This window comes from Salmo trutta, chromosome 5, assembly GCF_901001165.1.
Source record: "Salmo trutta chromosome 5, fSalTru1.1, whole genome shotgun sequence".
In the NCBI taxonomy this organism is placed as follows: domain Eukaryota; kingdom Metazoa; phylum Chordata; class Actinopteri; order Salmoniformes; family Salmonidae; genus Salmo; species Salmo trutta.
The window spans coordinates 6,108,525-6,121,859 of NC_042961.1; the positions used below are offsets into that span (position 1 = coordinate 6,108,525).

Sequence of the window (13,335 nt, forward strand, 5' to 3'; positions counted from 1 at the left end):
AAGAGGTGTACCTGCACTCGTAGCTGGTGGCCAGACCAGTCTTCTTGCCACAGAGGAAGCAGTGTTTAGATTTCTTCTTCTTATTGGCCAGCGGAACCTTGACTGAAGACAGGTGATATGCAGGGGGGCCTGGAGGGAGAAGACCAGAATAAAAAGATAGTTATGTTCTATGTTGAGTAATCAAAAGAATATTGTAAGCCAAGCTCACTGCGGTGATATTAACATAAAATATGTCACTCTTAAATGATGTTGAGTTTCCTAACTATTACCAAGGTAACACGTAAAAGAAGAGGCTCTCTCAACTGAATGTGCTCCCTTGGGTCCAGTGAGGGAATTGTGATCACAATCTTACACTCCTCGCAGCAGATTTACGAGGTTTACAAGGGCCTCCCGAGTGGCGCAGCGGTCTAAGTGACTGCATCGCAGTGCTAGCTGTGCCACTAGAGATTTTGGGTGTACAGTGTTTCCTCTGACACATAGGTGCGGCTGGCTTCCAGGTTAAGTGGGCATTGTGTCAAGAAGCAGTGCGGCTTGGTTGGGTTGTGTTTCGGAGGACGCACGGCTATCGACCTTCGCCTCTCCTGAGTCCGTATGGGAGTTGCAGCGATGAGACAAGACTAACTACCAATTGGATACCACTAAATTAGGGAGAAAAAGGGCTAAAAAATATACACACACACACTTGAAGTAAGATACCATACACCTTAGCCAAATACATTTAAACTCAGGATTTCCACAATTCCTGACATTTAATCCTAGTAAAAAGTCCCTGTCTTCAGTCAGTTAGAATCACTACTTCATTTTAAGAATGTGAAATGTCAGAATAATAGTAGAGAGAATTATTTACTTCAGTTTTGACTTCTTTCATCACATTCACAGTGGGTCAGAAGTTTACATACAATCAATTAGTATTTGGTAGCATTGCCTTTAAATTGTTAAACTTGGGTCAAACGTTTCACGTAGCCTTCCACAAGCTTCCCACAATAAGTTGGGTGAATTTTGGCCCATTCCTCCTGACAGCTGGTGTAACTGAGTCAGGTTTGTAGGCCTCCTGTTCTATAGGATTGAGGTCAGGGCTTTGTGACAGCCACTCCAATACCTTGACTTTGTTGTCCTTAAGCCATTTTGCCACAACTTTGGAAGTATGCTTGGGGTCATTGTCCATTTGGAAGACCCATTTGCGACCAAGCTTTAACATCCTGACTGATGTCTTGAGATGTTGCTTCAATATATCCACATAATTTTCCCTCCTCATGATGCCATCTATTTTGTGAAGTGCACCAGTCCCTTGTGCAGCAAAGCACCCCCACAACATGCTGCTGCCAACCCCGTGCTTCACGGTTGGGATGGTGTTTTTCGGCTTGCAAGCCTCCCCTTTTTTCCTCCACACATAACGATGGTCATTATGGCCAAACAGTTCTATTTTTGTTTCATCAGACCAGAGGAAAAAATACGATCTTCGTCCCCATGTGCAATTGCAAACCATAGTCTGGCTTTTTTATGGCGGTTTTGGAGCAGTGGCTTCTTCCTTGCTCAAAGGGCCTTTCAGGTTATGTCGATATAGGACTCATTTTACTGTGAATGTAGATAATTTTGTACCCGTTTCCTCCATCATCTTCACAAGGTCCTTTGCTGTTGTTCTGGGATTGATTTGCACTTTTCGCACCAAAGTATGGTCATCTCTAAGAGACAGAACACATCTCCTTCCTGAGCGGTATGATGGCTGCGTGGTCCCATGCTGTATATACTTGCGTAGTATTGTTTGTACAGATGACCGTGTTACCTTCTGGCATTTGGAAATTGCTCCCAAGAATGAACCAAACTTGTGAATATACAATATTTTTTCTGAGGTCTTGGCAGATTTCTTTTGATTTTCCCATGATGTCAAGCAAAGAGGCACTGAGTTTGAAGGTAGGCCTTGAAATACATCCACAGGTACACCTCCAATTGACTCAAATTATGTCAATTAGCTTATCAGAAGCTTCTAAAGCCATGACATAATTTTCGGGAATTGTCTAAGCTTTTTAAAGGCACAGTCAATTTAATGTATGTAAACTTCTGACCCACTGGAATTGTGATAGTGAACTATAAGTGAAATAATCTGTCTGTAAACAATTGTTGGAAAAATTACTTGTGTCATGCACAAAGTAGATGTCCTAACCGACTTGCCAAAACTACTTGAAAAACGAGTTTTAATGATTCCAACCTAAGTGTATGTAAACTTCCGACGTCAACTGTACACAAACAAGTGTGCGGTTAAAATAGGCAAAGAACACACACACACACACACACACACACACACATTTCTTTCCACAGGGCCGTGGGGTGAGACAGAGATACAGCTTAAACCCTACCTTCAACATATATATCAACGAATTGGCGACTGCACTAGAAAAGTCTGCAGCACCAGGCCTCACACTACTAGAATCTGAAGTCAAATGTCTACTGTTTGCTGGTGATCTGGTGCTTCGGTCACCAACCAAGGAGGATCTACAGCAGCACCTAGATCGTCTGCACAAATTCTGTCAGACCTGGGCCCTGACAGTAAATCTCAGTAAGACAAAAATAATGGTGTTCCCGAAAAAGGTCCAGTCGACAGGACCACAAATACAAATTCCATCAAGACAACGTTGCCCTAGAGCACACAAAAAACTATACATACCTTGGCCTAAACATCAGTGCCACGGTAACTTCCACAAAGCTGTGAACATTCTAAGAGACAAGGCAAGAAGGACATTCTATGCCATCAAAAGGAAAATAAACTTCGACATTCCAATTAGGATCTGGCTAAAAATACTTGAATCAGTTATAGAACCCAATGCCCTTCAGGGTTGTGAGGTCTGGGGTCCGCTCACCAACCAAGAATTCACAAAATAGGACAAAACCAAATTAAGACTGCATGCTGAATTCAGCAAAAATATCCTCTGTGTACAACATAGAACACCAAATAACGCATGCAGAGCAGAATTAGGCCGATACCCACTAATTATCAAAATCCAGAAAAGAGACGTTAAATTCTACAACCACCTAAAAGGAAGCGATTCCCAAACCTTCCATAACAAAGCCATCACCTACAGAGACATGAACCTGAAGAAGAGTCCCCTAAGCAAGCTGGTCCTGGGGCTCTGTTCACAAACACAAACTGACCCCACACAGCCCCAGGACAGCAACACAATTAGACCCAACCAAATCATGAGAAAACAAAAAGATAATTACTTGACATATTGGAAAGAATTTACAAAACAAAACTGAGCAAACGAGACTGCTGCTTGGCCCTAAACAGAGAGTAAACAGTGGCAGAATACCTGACCACTGTGACTGATCCAAACTTAAGGAAAACTTTGACTATGTACAAACTCAGTGAGCATAGCCTTGCTATTGAGAAAGGCCGCCGTAGGCAGACCTGGCTCTCAAGAGAAGACAGGCTATATGCAAACTGCCCACAAAATGAGGTGGAAACTGAGCTGCACTTCCTAACCTCCTGCCAAATGTATAACCATATTAGATACAAGTATTTCCCTCAGATTACATAGATCCACAAAGAACTCGAAAATAAACCTGATATGGGTAGATATGGGAGTTTATCAACTGGGTGAAATACCACAGTGTGCCATCACAGCAGCAAGACTGGTGACCTGTTGCCACAAGAAAAGGTCAACCAGTGAAGAACAAACACCATTGTAAATACAACCCATATTTATGCTAATTTATTCCCCCTTTTGTACATTAACCATTTGTACATTGTACAACACTGTATATATACACATGACATTTGTAATATCTTTATTCTGTGAGTGTAATGTTTACTGTTAATTTTTATTGTTTATTTCACTTCTGTATATTATCTACTTCACTTGCTTTGGCAACGTGAACATATGTTCACATAACAATAAAGCCCCTTGAATTGAATTGAGAGCCAGCGAGAGAGAACCAGCGAGAGAGAGAGAGAGAGAGAGAGAGAGAAAGAAAGAGAGAGCCAGCGAGAGAGAGAGAGAGAAAGAGAGAGCCAGCGAGAGAGAGAGAGAGAGAAAGAGAGAGCCAGCGAGAGAGAGAGAGAGAAAGAGAGAGCCAGCGAGAGAGAGAGAGAGAAAGAGAGAGCCAGCGAGAGAGAGAGAGAGAGCCAGCGAGAGAGAAAGAGAGAGCCAGCGAGAGAGAAAGAGAGAGCCAGCGAGAGAGAAAGAGAGAGCCAGCGAGAGAGAAAGAGAGAGCCAGCGAGAGAGAAAGAGAGAGCCAGCGAGAGAGAAAGAGAGAAAGAGAGAGCCAGCGAGAGAGAAAGAGAGAAAGAGAGAGCCAGCGAGAGAGAAAGAGAGAAAGAGAGAGCCAGCGAGAGAGAAAGAGAGAGCCAGCGAGAGAGAAAGAGAGAAAGAGAGAGCCAGCGAGAGAGAAAGAGAGAGCCAGCGAGAGAGAAAGAGAGCCAGCGAGAGCGAAAGAGAGAAAGAGAGAGCCAGCGAGAGAGAAAGAGAGAAAGAGAGAGCCAGCGAGAGAGAAAGAGAGAAAGAGAGAGCCAGCGAGAGAGAAAGAGAGAAAGAGAGAGCCAGCGAGAGAGAAAGAGAGCCAGCGAGAGAGAGAGACAGAAAGACAGACCGAGATATATATTGATTGATATATATTGACCAAGATATATATATATATATATATATATATATATATATATATATATATATATATATATATATATATATATATATATATATATATATATATATATATATATAGGCATGACGTAACAATGTACATATTGCCAAAGCTTATTTTGGATATTTACAATATAAAAAAATTTAATAAAAATGAGAATCAAAATTGTCAACGGGACAACAGTAACAACAATAACCAAGGGTCAAAATAACCATACATTCAACAATAACAATAAGCATACAGTAGAGGACATGTGCAGGTTTATTGGTCTGTCAGACACTGTCCCTCAACTTATGGCAGGCAGCAATGTAGTGCGCTGCCAACACACAGCTCTCTGTGTCCTCCCCCAACAGGACGGGTAGCCTATCTTCATCAGAGAGGTCTTTGAAACCTTGAATAAGGGTTTCAAATTTGGGGAAATGACACGCTCTAATTGTTTTATATTTTTGACATTTTGTCAGGAAATGCAGCTCCGTCTCAGGTTCTGCTGTTGTGCAGTGGTTGCACAGCCTTTCCTCTACAGGGAGCCAGGTTTTCCTGTGTCTACCCTTCTCAATGGCAAGGCTGTGCTCACTGAGATATAGGGGTGAAGCCCAGGCGTAACAGGACCGATATAAACAGAGGTTAGTGTGACACAGCAGACAGGAGAATCTCCCAACCAGGCAGGCAATGGGCCATGAGATTGGATGTTATGTCCTCCTCACTAATCTGCTCTGATATACTATTACAGTATGAACTACAATGTTTCTGCTGCAGTCTGTGCCACGGCAAAATCACTGCTGCCACGCTCCCCCCAAAAAATGGAACATGAAAAAAGATTTGTTGAGGAGCACTTTGAAGATGCAAGAACCGTCCACATTTACTTTCAATCTGCAAACAAAACGAGTAATGGCTAGAAAAACCATCCTACTACGGAGTTGTCTGGTTTATCTATTTACCTCGGTTGGCTTGGTGTTGTGCCTTCTATTTTAGATAAATATTCCTCTCAAGGTGCGAGTGCCATAGAGAGGGAAACATGCATTCTGATAAGCAGTCAACGCACAACAATTCTTAATGCAATGGTGGGGATAATAGCAGTTTTAATGGCCTTTGTTTAAAAAAAGATGTGGATCTCAGCTTTCCATTCCTTTTTTATTTGTCAACTCTTAAAAACAGAATGTGAACTGCCCCATTTTAAATCCAGACTTTTTATCAGAGGCATGGTTAAGCACGTTATTGCTCTGCAATTCGCCATGAGCGCATAGGGGAGAGTGGGGCTAAATGTAAGACGGGTCAATTATAGGGTAACTTGGGGTAAAAACGCCACCCTCTCGCAAAATAATTTTTGGGGAGTGACTTAAATTGTTATTAGACAGATTACATTTGTTGTTGCACAAGAGTAGCGGCAACCAGGGAAAGTGTTGGGGGAAGTGGTTTGTGTGTAGTTTTATTAGTTTACTCCAATTGAGGGAGCGGTGGTAGGTTTGTGGGGAATAATATAGGTAGGTATACTCAACAACAAAAAATCTGAAAAAAAAGTGTGTGTGTATTTATATATTCACCCCAAAAATATAGGGGGGATTGGAAATGATGCAGACAATTATGTTGATGGAAACAATCTATCCGCAATATTAAGGCTGATGCACCCCCTAAATAAAATAAGAGGTGAAACGCTACACGGGTTAGCACACATCCTGTCTGTACAATAACATGTAGGCTTCTACTTCCAGCTTATACATACTACACACATTTTACAGACAATCTATTTTACAATAGTTATATTTTGTTTGTATTTAGTCCTCTATTTCTGATGTCCATCCAGCTTGATTTCAATTTGCCATATATTTGTAATTGTGTTATTTCACAAAAGTTCTGAACCTATATACACATTTTACAGACCCTGTATGTTTTACATTTGTTAACTTATTAGTCCCCCCCTTCAGCTCCATTCAACCCCTCCCATTTCTTAACACCATCCATTTTAGATTTCTATTTGCCAGATATTTTTCAGCTGTGACGTTTCACAAAAAGTACTGAACCTTTCTATTCTCATAGTTTATATAGATTTTTGCTAAAATAATAATTATATTATTGATCGACTGACTGACTATGACTTTTCAAATCACCCAGTATTGCTATATGTGGCGTTAGCTCCAGGTAAATGTTGCAATTCTTAAGCCATTCCTGGACCTGTGACCAAAAATGAGCTACATATGGACAATAACAAAATAAATGATCAAATGAACCTGCCTCCTCACAGCAGAATCTGCAGAGCTGGGAAGATTGAATCCCCCATATATATAACATTCTATTGGTTGCAAGAATTTTGTATAATCATTTCAATTGAAAAATTTGAAGTTTTGAATCCGGCGTTGTTTTGCGTGTCAATTCATAAACCATGTGCCATGGAATCGGTACATCGAAAATCTCTAATTTGCAATTTATATGGCACAGCTGTCCATTTTTTGTCCTTAAATGAAACTGGTATGTATTTTTACTTATCACCATTTTTTTTAATTTTTTTTTTTACATTTTTTGGTCTTTAACGCAGGGCCGACAGACAAGTTCCTTACTTTTTTCCCCTTCCACTTGACTCTTCCATTTTTGTGGTAATGCTGCAAGTAGTTGGTTGTAATTTTGGGTAGAGCAGACATGTTTGACATAATTTGCAAAGATTATACCTTTTTTTTTTACATAAATTAATATATTTGAGTTCAACCACAATATTTGTTGTATTATTTGTTCTGTCTTTTCAGGTGGATTAAACTGAAATGGCAACCAACTTTCTATGGCTTGTTAAAAAATAACTATATTTTGGAGATGATTTAGTTTTCAAATACCTGAAAGTGAACAGTTGTAATCTGAATAAAGGGGAAAACGCCATTCTTGAACATGGGGTTTCACCTCAAGTTACTCTACCGGTACATTATATTCACTGTGTTAATGCAAGTTTTTTGGGAAATGCTTACTAAATACAGATACTATAGACAACCCCATGCTTCAGACTATTTATTTATAGCCACCATGCTGCAAGCATTACAAGCATTTCGCTACACCCACAATAACATCTGCTTAAATATGTGTATGCAGCCAATAAAATTTGATTTGCATCAGTTGGGCTACATGTGATAATGCTTATTGCTAATAGCATACCTAATAATATGGACTATGCATTGGCTATATGCATGGTCCAATATGTTAAAGTTGCACTATGAAGAAAACGCTCCACCATTTCCTGGTTGCTAAAACTATAATAGTTTATGTGACAAAATAAGCTAGCATAGTGTAGAGAATCATTGTACCATCATATAGTTGTTTCAGCTGTTTGAAGCTGGTTTGTCAAAACCAAAAGTAAAAGATGCAAAAACAAAACTTACCAGGAAGCATAGAAATAGCAACATGAACAAATCTACCGCTTCGTAGACTTGCTATAAAGTACAATGATAGATCTATAACTCACATTTTTATGTGAATTGTGTCGGGTCGCCCAACAAGTTACACATTGCCACTTTAAAATAATTTATTGGGCTAATTTCTAGACGTGGAAATTATATTTTAGATGGTGTCAGCATCATTTTAAAATTCACCAGAACTGAGCTTCTCAGTCCTTCTACATAAAATAGGGGGAGATTCCAGACCCCCAAAACAAGGGGAGAGGGACCCCTCTTTGAACCACACCTAGATGACCTTTTCCCCCACTGCTACAAAATGTTCAAGAGGAAACACTGGTACGTTCTCAAAGGCCAGCCACACTAAGATGAGCTATTTGAAGAGAATCAGTTTGAGCAAAGTGAGACATAGAATCGCTCATCTTGATTAAATAATGAGTAGTTATTTCGGATGCAAGGTCATTTGCAGATTAGTGATCTGTGCAGGCCGACTGCAATGTAGCCGATCTCAAAGATGTACTGCAAGCCTGTCCTTGGCTCATTACACGGTGTGTATGGGTCATTGTGTGAAACGTATGTGTGAACATGAGAATTCTCTCATTTACATAAGTTCACACACCCCTGAGTTAATACTTTGTAGAAGCACCTTAGGTGGCGATTACAGCTTTGATTCTTCTAAGGTATGTCTGTATCAGCTTTGCACATCTGGATTTGGGGATTTTCTCCCATTCTTCCTGGCAGATTTTCTCCCATTCTTCCTGGCAGATTTTCTCCCATTCTTCCTGGCAGATTTTCTCCAGCTCTGTTAAGTTTATTTTTTATTTCACCTTTATTTAACTAGGCAGGTCAGTTAAGAACTAATTCTTATTTACAATGACAGCCTACCAGAGAACAGTGGGTTAACTGCCTTGTTCAGAGGCAGAACAACAGATTTTTGACCTTTTCAGCTCGGGGATTCGATCCAGCAACCTTTCAGTTACTGGCCAAACACTCTAACCACTATGCTACCTGCAGTCCCAATTAGCCCATGTCAACTAAAAATGTTTAGAATGCCAAGTTGGTCAGTCTCACTCAAATATTAAAACCGGCAAACATTTCTCTCCGCCCCATTGCAAAATGAGTAGAATTGCATGAAATTAGTTAAAAATGGCTAAATATTCTCTCCGCCCCATGTCAAAACGTGTAGAATTGCAAAAAACTTGCTTTAAAATTGCAACACTTTTTCTACACCCAATTGCATGAAAATGTACTTGCTGTATGTGTGTGGTCTCACTGGCAATAATCCTAGGTCAGTGAGCTGCTTTGTTACTGTGTACATGCTTATACATATGTGTGTGTGGTGTGTCAGTCCATGCGCCAATGTATCTGTCTGTATGCATGCGCCCTCAGTTTGCGACTATCCCTGGGTCGGTCAGAGAGCGGTTCTGTCTCTCTGACACTGTGTGTGTGTGTGTGTGTGTGTGTGTGTGTGTGTGCATCTGCTCCGTGGCAGTGTGTTGATTGTGGCAACCCACCTGGCCAGAGACACAAAGACAACAGTCTGCAAGACAGCATTATACTGCATACTACAGACCCCGTGCTGGGATACTAGGATACACATGTTGCTTTCACAAAGACTTGGGTTGAAAACGCACCAGCAACCAGCAGCTTTTTCATCTCAATAAAGAGGGTATACATAGTTTCGCCTGACTGAGTGATTCTCAAGACATTTGAAAGTTCGGATTCTCATGAAACTTGGAATTTCCCTTCCAGATATCTTCCACCACATTTCCTCTTGGACTCAATGAGATTATGTCTCATTCTGTCTTATTACAGGACAAATAGAAGGGATCTCCATCCCTGTTTCTGGAGAGCTACCCCCCTCCGTAGATTTTCACTCCAACACCAGTTGTAACTAACCTGATTCAGCTTATCAACAAGCGAATTATTAGAATTATGTGCACTAGATTAGAGTTGGAGGTTAAACCTACAGAACGGTAGTTCTACAGGAACAGGGTTGGAGGTTAAACCTACAGAACGGTAGTTCTACAGGAACAGGGTTGGAGGTTAAACCTACAGAACGGTAGTTCTACAGGAACAGGGTTGGAGGTTAAACCTACAGAACGGTAGTTCTACAGGAACAGGGTTGGAGGTTAAATCTACAGAACGGTAGTTCTACAGGAACAGGGTTGGAGGTTAAACCTACAGAACGGTAGTTCTACAGGAACAGGGTTGGAGGTTAAACCTCAAGAATGGTAGCTCTCCAGGAACAGGGTTGGAGGTTAAACCTACAGAATGGTAGTTCTACAGGAACAGGGTTGGAGGTTAAACCTACAGAATGGTAGTTCTACAGGAACAGGGTTGGAGGTTAAACCTACAGAATGGTAGTTCTACAGGAACAGGGTTGGAGGGAAAACCTACAGAATGGTACAGTGTTTGGTCCTTTAAAAGTTTCAGCGTACTGCAGCACAGCTTGCGTGGTGCAGCAGAATTCTATGGCACGTTATTTAAGTGCCAACCACTGGTACCATTAATGTTAGTTAGTGCTAGTTTGACCACCAAAGGGCATCTTTGAGAAGCATTTGATAGCCTTCAATAGTGGCTGTACTAGAGAATTTAAAACCTTTTTGTAAGAACATAGTATATGAGACTGATTAAGAAATGTTGCTTAATTTATTTGCTTAATATTATGTTGTTTCTATTCCAAGAAAAAAATATGCTGTACAACATGATGGTCGGGGGTAGGCTACAGTACTGGGCTATTTAGCTAAACGAATCCCGTGTTGTGCGGGCATTCAGGAGACCGGGGTTCAATTCCCCGACGGGGAGGAAGGAGTAGGCTTTCCTTGTAAATAACAATTTGTTCTTAACTGACTTGCCTTGTTAAATAAAGGTTACACTAAGAGCATAACATTTCTACACCCTAATTGTAGTCTAACCAATACCCAAACGGAGATTCAGTCAAAATAAAATCTCATTGATTTATCAAGACCAGTCCCCATGCTTGTCTCAGAGCAGCGCGAAACAGTGCTAAAATAGTTGTAGGCTATTGCTTCAAACCTATTGCTTCTAACTTAAATATGCTCTTTAAATAAATAAGACCTACACCACTTCAGCACATTAGTCAACACTAGAGAGCCTCATGTCGCCTACGGTAGACCTACAGTATATTGAAAAATATGATGTGACTCTCCAATAATTACATATAGAGGTTTGAAGTATTCTAAATTAAAGCCAAAACCCACCTCTTGGTCTCCCGGTGGCGGCCGGCACGGGTATCTGTAGCAACGCATTTTGCATTGCTATGCAGTGACTTAGACAGCTGCGCCACTGGGGAGGCCCCACCCACAAAGTATCAAAATACAGAGAGGTGTTGGTAAAGGTTTATTGTCCTGCTAATAGCCCATAATGGCCAGGTCAGGATAACCAAAACATTTATTTATTAAAGACTATCAGAAAGAATGTTGGTACTTATTTATTTTGATCCAAATCCACAAATGAGTGAGTCACTCAACTTTATGTAGGTTCCGCTATGACTGTGCCATCAACTTGATAATATAACAATATTTGAGGTTATTTATTTTTATTTAAGTGATAGAAACACTGGGCCAATTGTGCACCACCCTATGGGACTCCCAATCACGGTCGGATGTGATAGATAATAATAATAATACTTTTTGTTGTATTATTTGTTTTTTCTTTCATGGTGGATTAAACTGAAATTGCAACCAATCACGGCCGGTTGTGATACAGCCAACCTAACTAAGAAATATATTTGACGATAGAATTCTCCCCCTACCCTCCTTCTAGGCAAGTCTATTGTCCAGCTACCTGCTTATAGCCACAATGGCGCTGTACAACGTGATCGTGTGTGTTTGAAAGAGTATTTTCCAGTAAGCATTTGTTTACCTTCATTAGACAACTTTTACACAATATTTCTGTAATTCAGTGATATTTATTCCCATAGTAATTCATTATGGATCCATAACTAAATGAAAGTCGGCATTTTGGAAAGTATTTTTATCATTATTATATTAATGAAAGCATAAAGATACCATTATTAGTTACATTGTTTTAGTTTGAACGTGCAGACTGGCACTAAGAACAGCGGGAACGTTTCCCAAGGCTGCGCCATTATTAGTGCAATGCCCCTTAAAGTGTTGCTCTGTGCTACCCAGTGTGGCGGGTCCACCGCCTCTCCTTCCTCATGGGCTAGGTCCGTCTTCTGTGCGCGGCTCTGCGGCCCATCCCGTGCCCCCTGCCCTCGTGCCTTGAACCCTGTGCGCTTTCAGCGGATACAGCTGGAGAACTGCAAGGCAGTCCCCTTGTGCGCCACTCGGTCAGCCTTGATCAATATGACCAATATATATTGTCCTGCTAATAACAGGGTTAATAATATATCTGTGAGAATATCCAAGGGGCTTTTATATAATTCTACATTAATAACAATAGCTTTGTTTAAAAAATAACAATATTTTGGAGATGATTTTGTTTTCAAATTAACGTAAAAAGAGCGAGAAAAAGGCCATTCTTGAACACGGGGTGAGACATTGTTACTAATTTGTAAATACAGCCTGTTTGTTATTTAGAATTATTTCTGTTTTTAGAGGGAGAGAAACCAAAAACCTACAGTCATCTCATGGGTCTTCCAGTCGAGGCTGCCACTTAGGTGCTGAATAACGTGACCGGTCAGGAGTGGCCTACAGTACTACAGTAAGAGCAAAATAATCCTAACAAAATAAAATAATAAAAACCGTAGCGTCACAACAGTTTTAGTAAGTAATACTGAAGTCGTGAACAATTATCAGTTTATATTTAGGTTTATGTCGCCCATTCATTGTCAGTTAGAGACACAGTAGAAACCAAAAGCATAATCAGTGCTCTAACTCCCCCTTGTGCTGGTCTGGAGCAATGAAGTGGTGACGCAGGGTACCGTACTAAAGCACAAATTACCTCCTTAAGTACCGCAGCATAATCACACAACTTTTAGTAGAGCAACCACTGTAGCTCTCTCGGAACAGGGTTGGAGAGGACTACCCGAGTATATAATGCACTACTTCTAATTGGGGCCTCATTTGAAATGGCATGCTATTCTCTAGTGCAGTACTTGGGATTCCTTTTGAGCAGACCTGGATCCCTGGGTTTTCCCACTCACCTAGTCTCCTTATTGAACTGCAGCCTCCAGCTGATCCCAGGCTGTTGGGTGCCTGGAACAATGAGAGGTTTCAGACCAGGTCAATACAAGGATATCGACACCGGTTGGGTATCAGTCTGTTTAGCCATCATTCCACTCCTTATCATACTAAACATTGTTTAGCAATGACACAGTAGGAGGTGAATGTTAGCAAACGGG

At 40.8% G+C, this 13,335-nt stretch overlaps 1 protein-coding gene across 5 annotated transcripts in view; it reads right to left on the reverse strand.

Annotated features, from left to right (window-relative positions):
- The window catches only part of LOC115193571 (AN1-type zinc finger protein 4), a 37,426-nt gene that overhangs the window by 4,057 nt on the left and 20,034 nt on the right, over window positions 1-13,335 (reverse strand). For all 5 annotated transcript variants that reach the window (XM_029752316.1, XM_029752312.1, XM_029752314.1 and 2 more), the window contains exons 9-10: window positions 13,138-13,189; window positions 12-129 (exon numbers count right to left, since the gene is read on the reverse strand). In XM_029752316.1, the coding sequence (XP_029608176.1) occupies window positions 12-129; window positions 13,138-13,189 (170 nt within the window). The remainder of the gene's footprint in view (window positions 1-11; window positions 130-13,137; window positions 13,190-13,335) is intronic.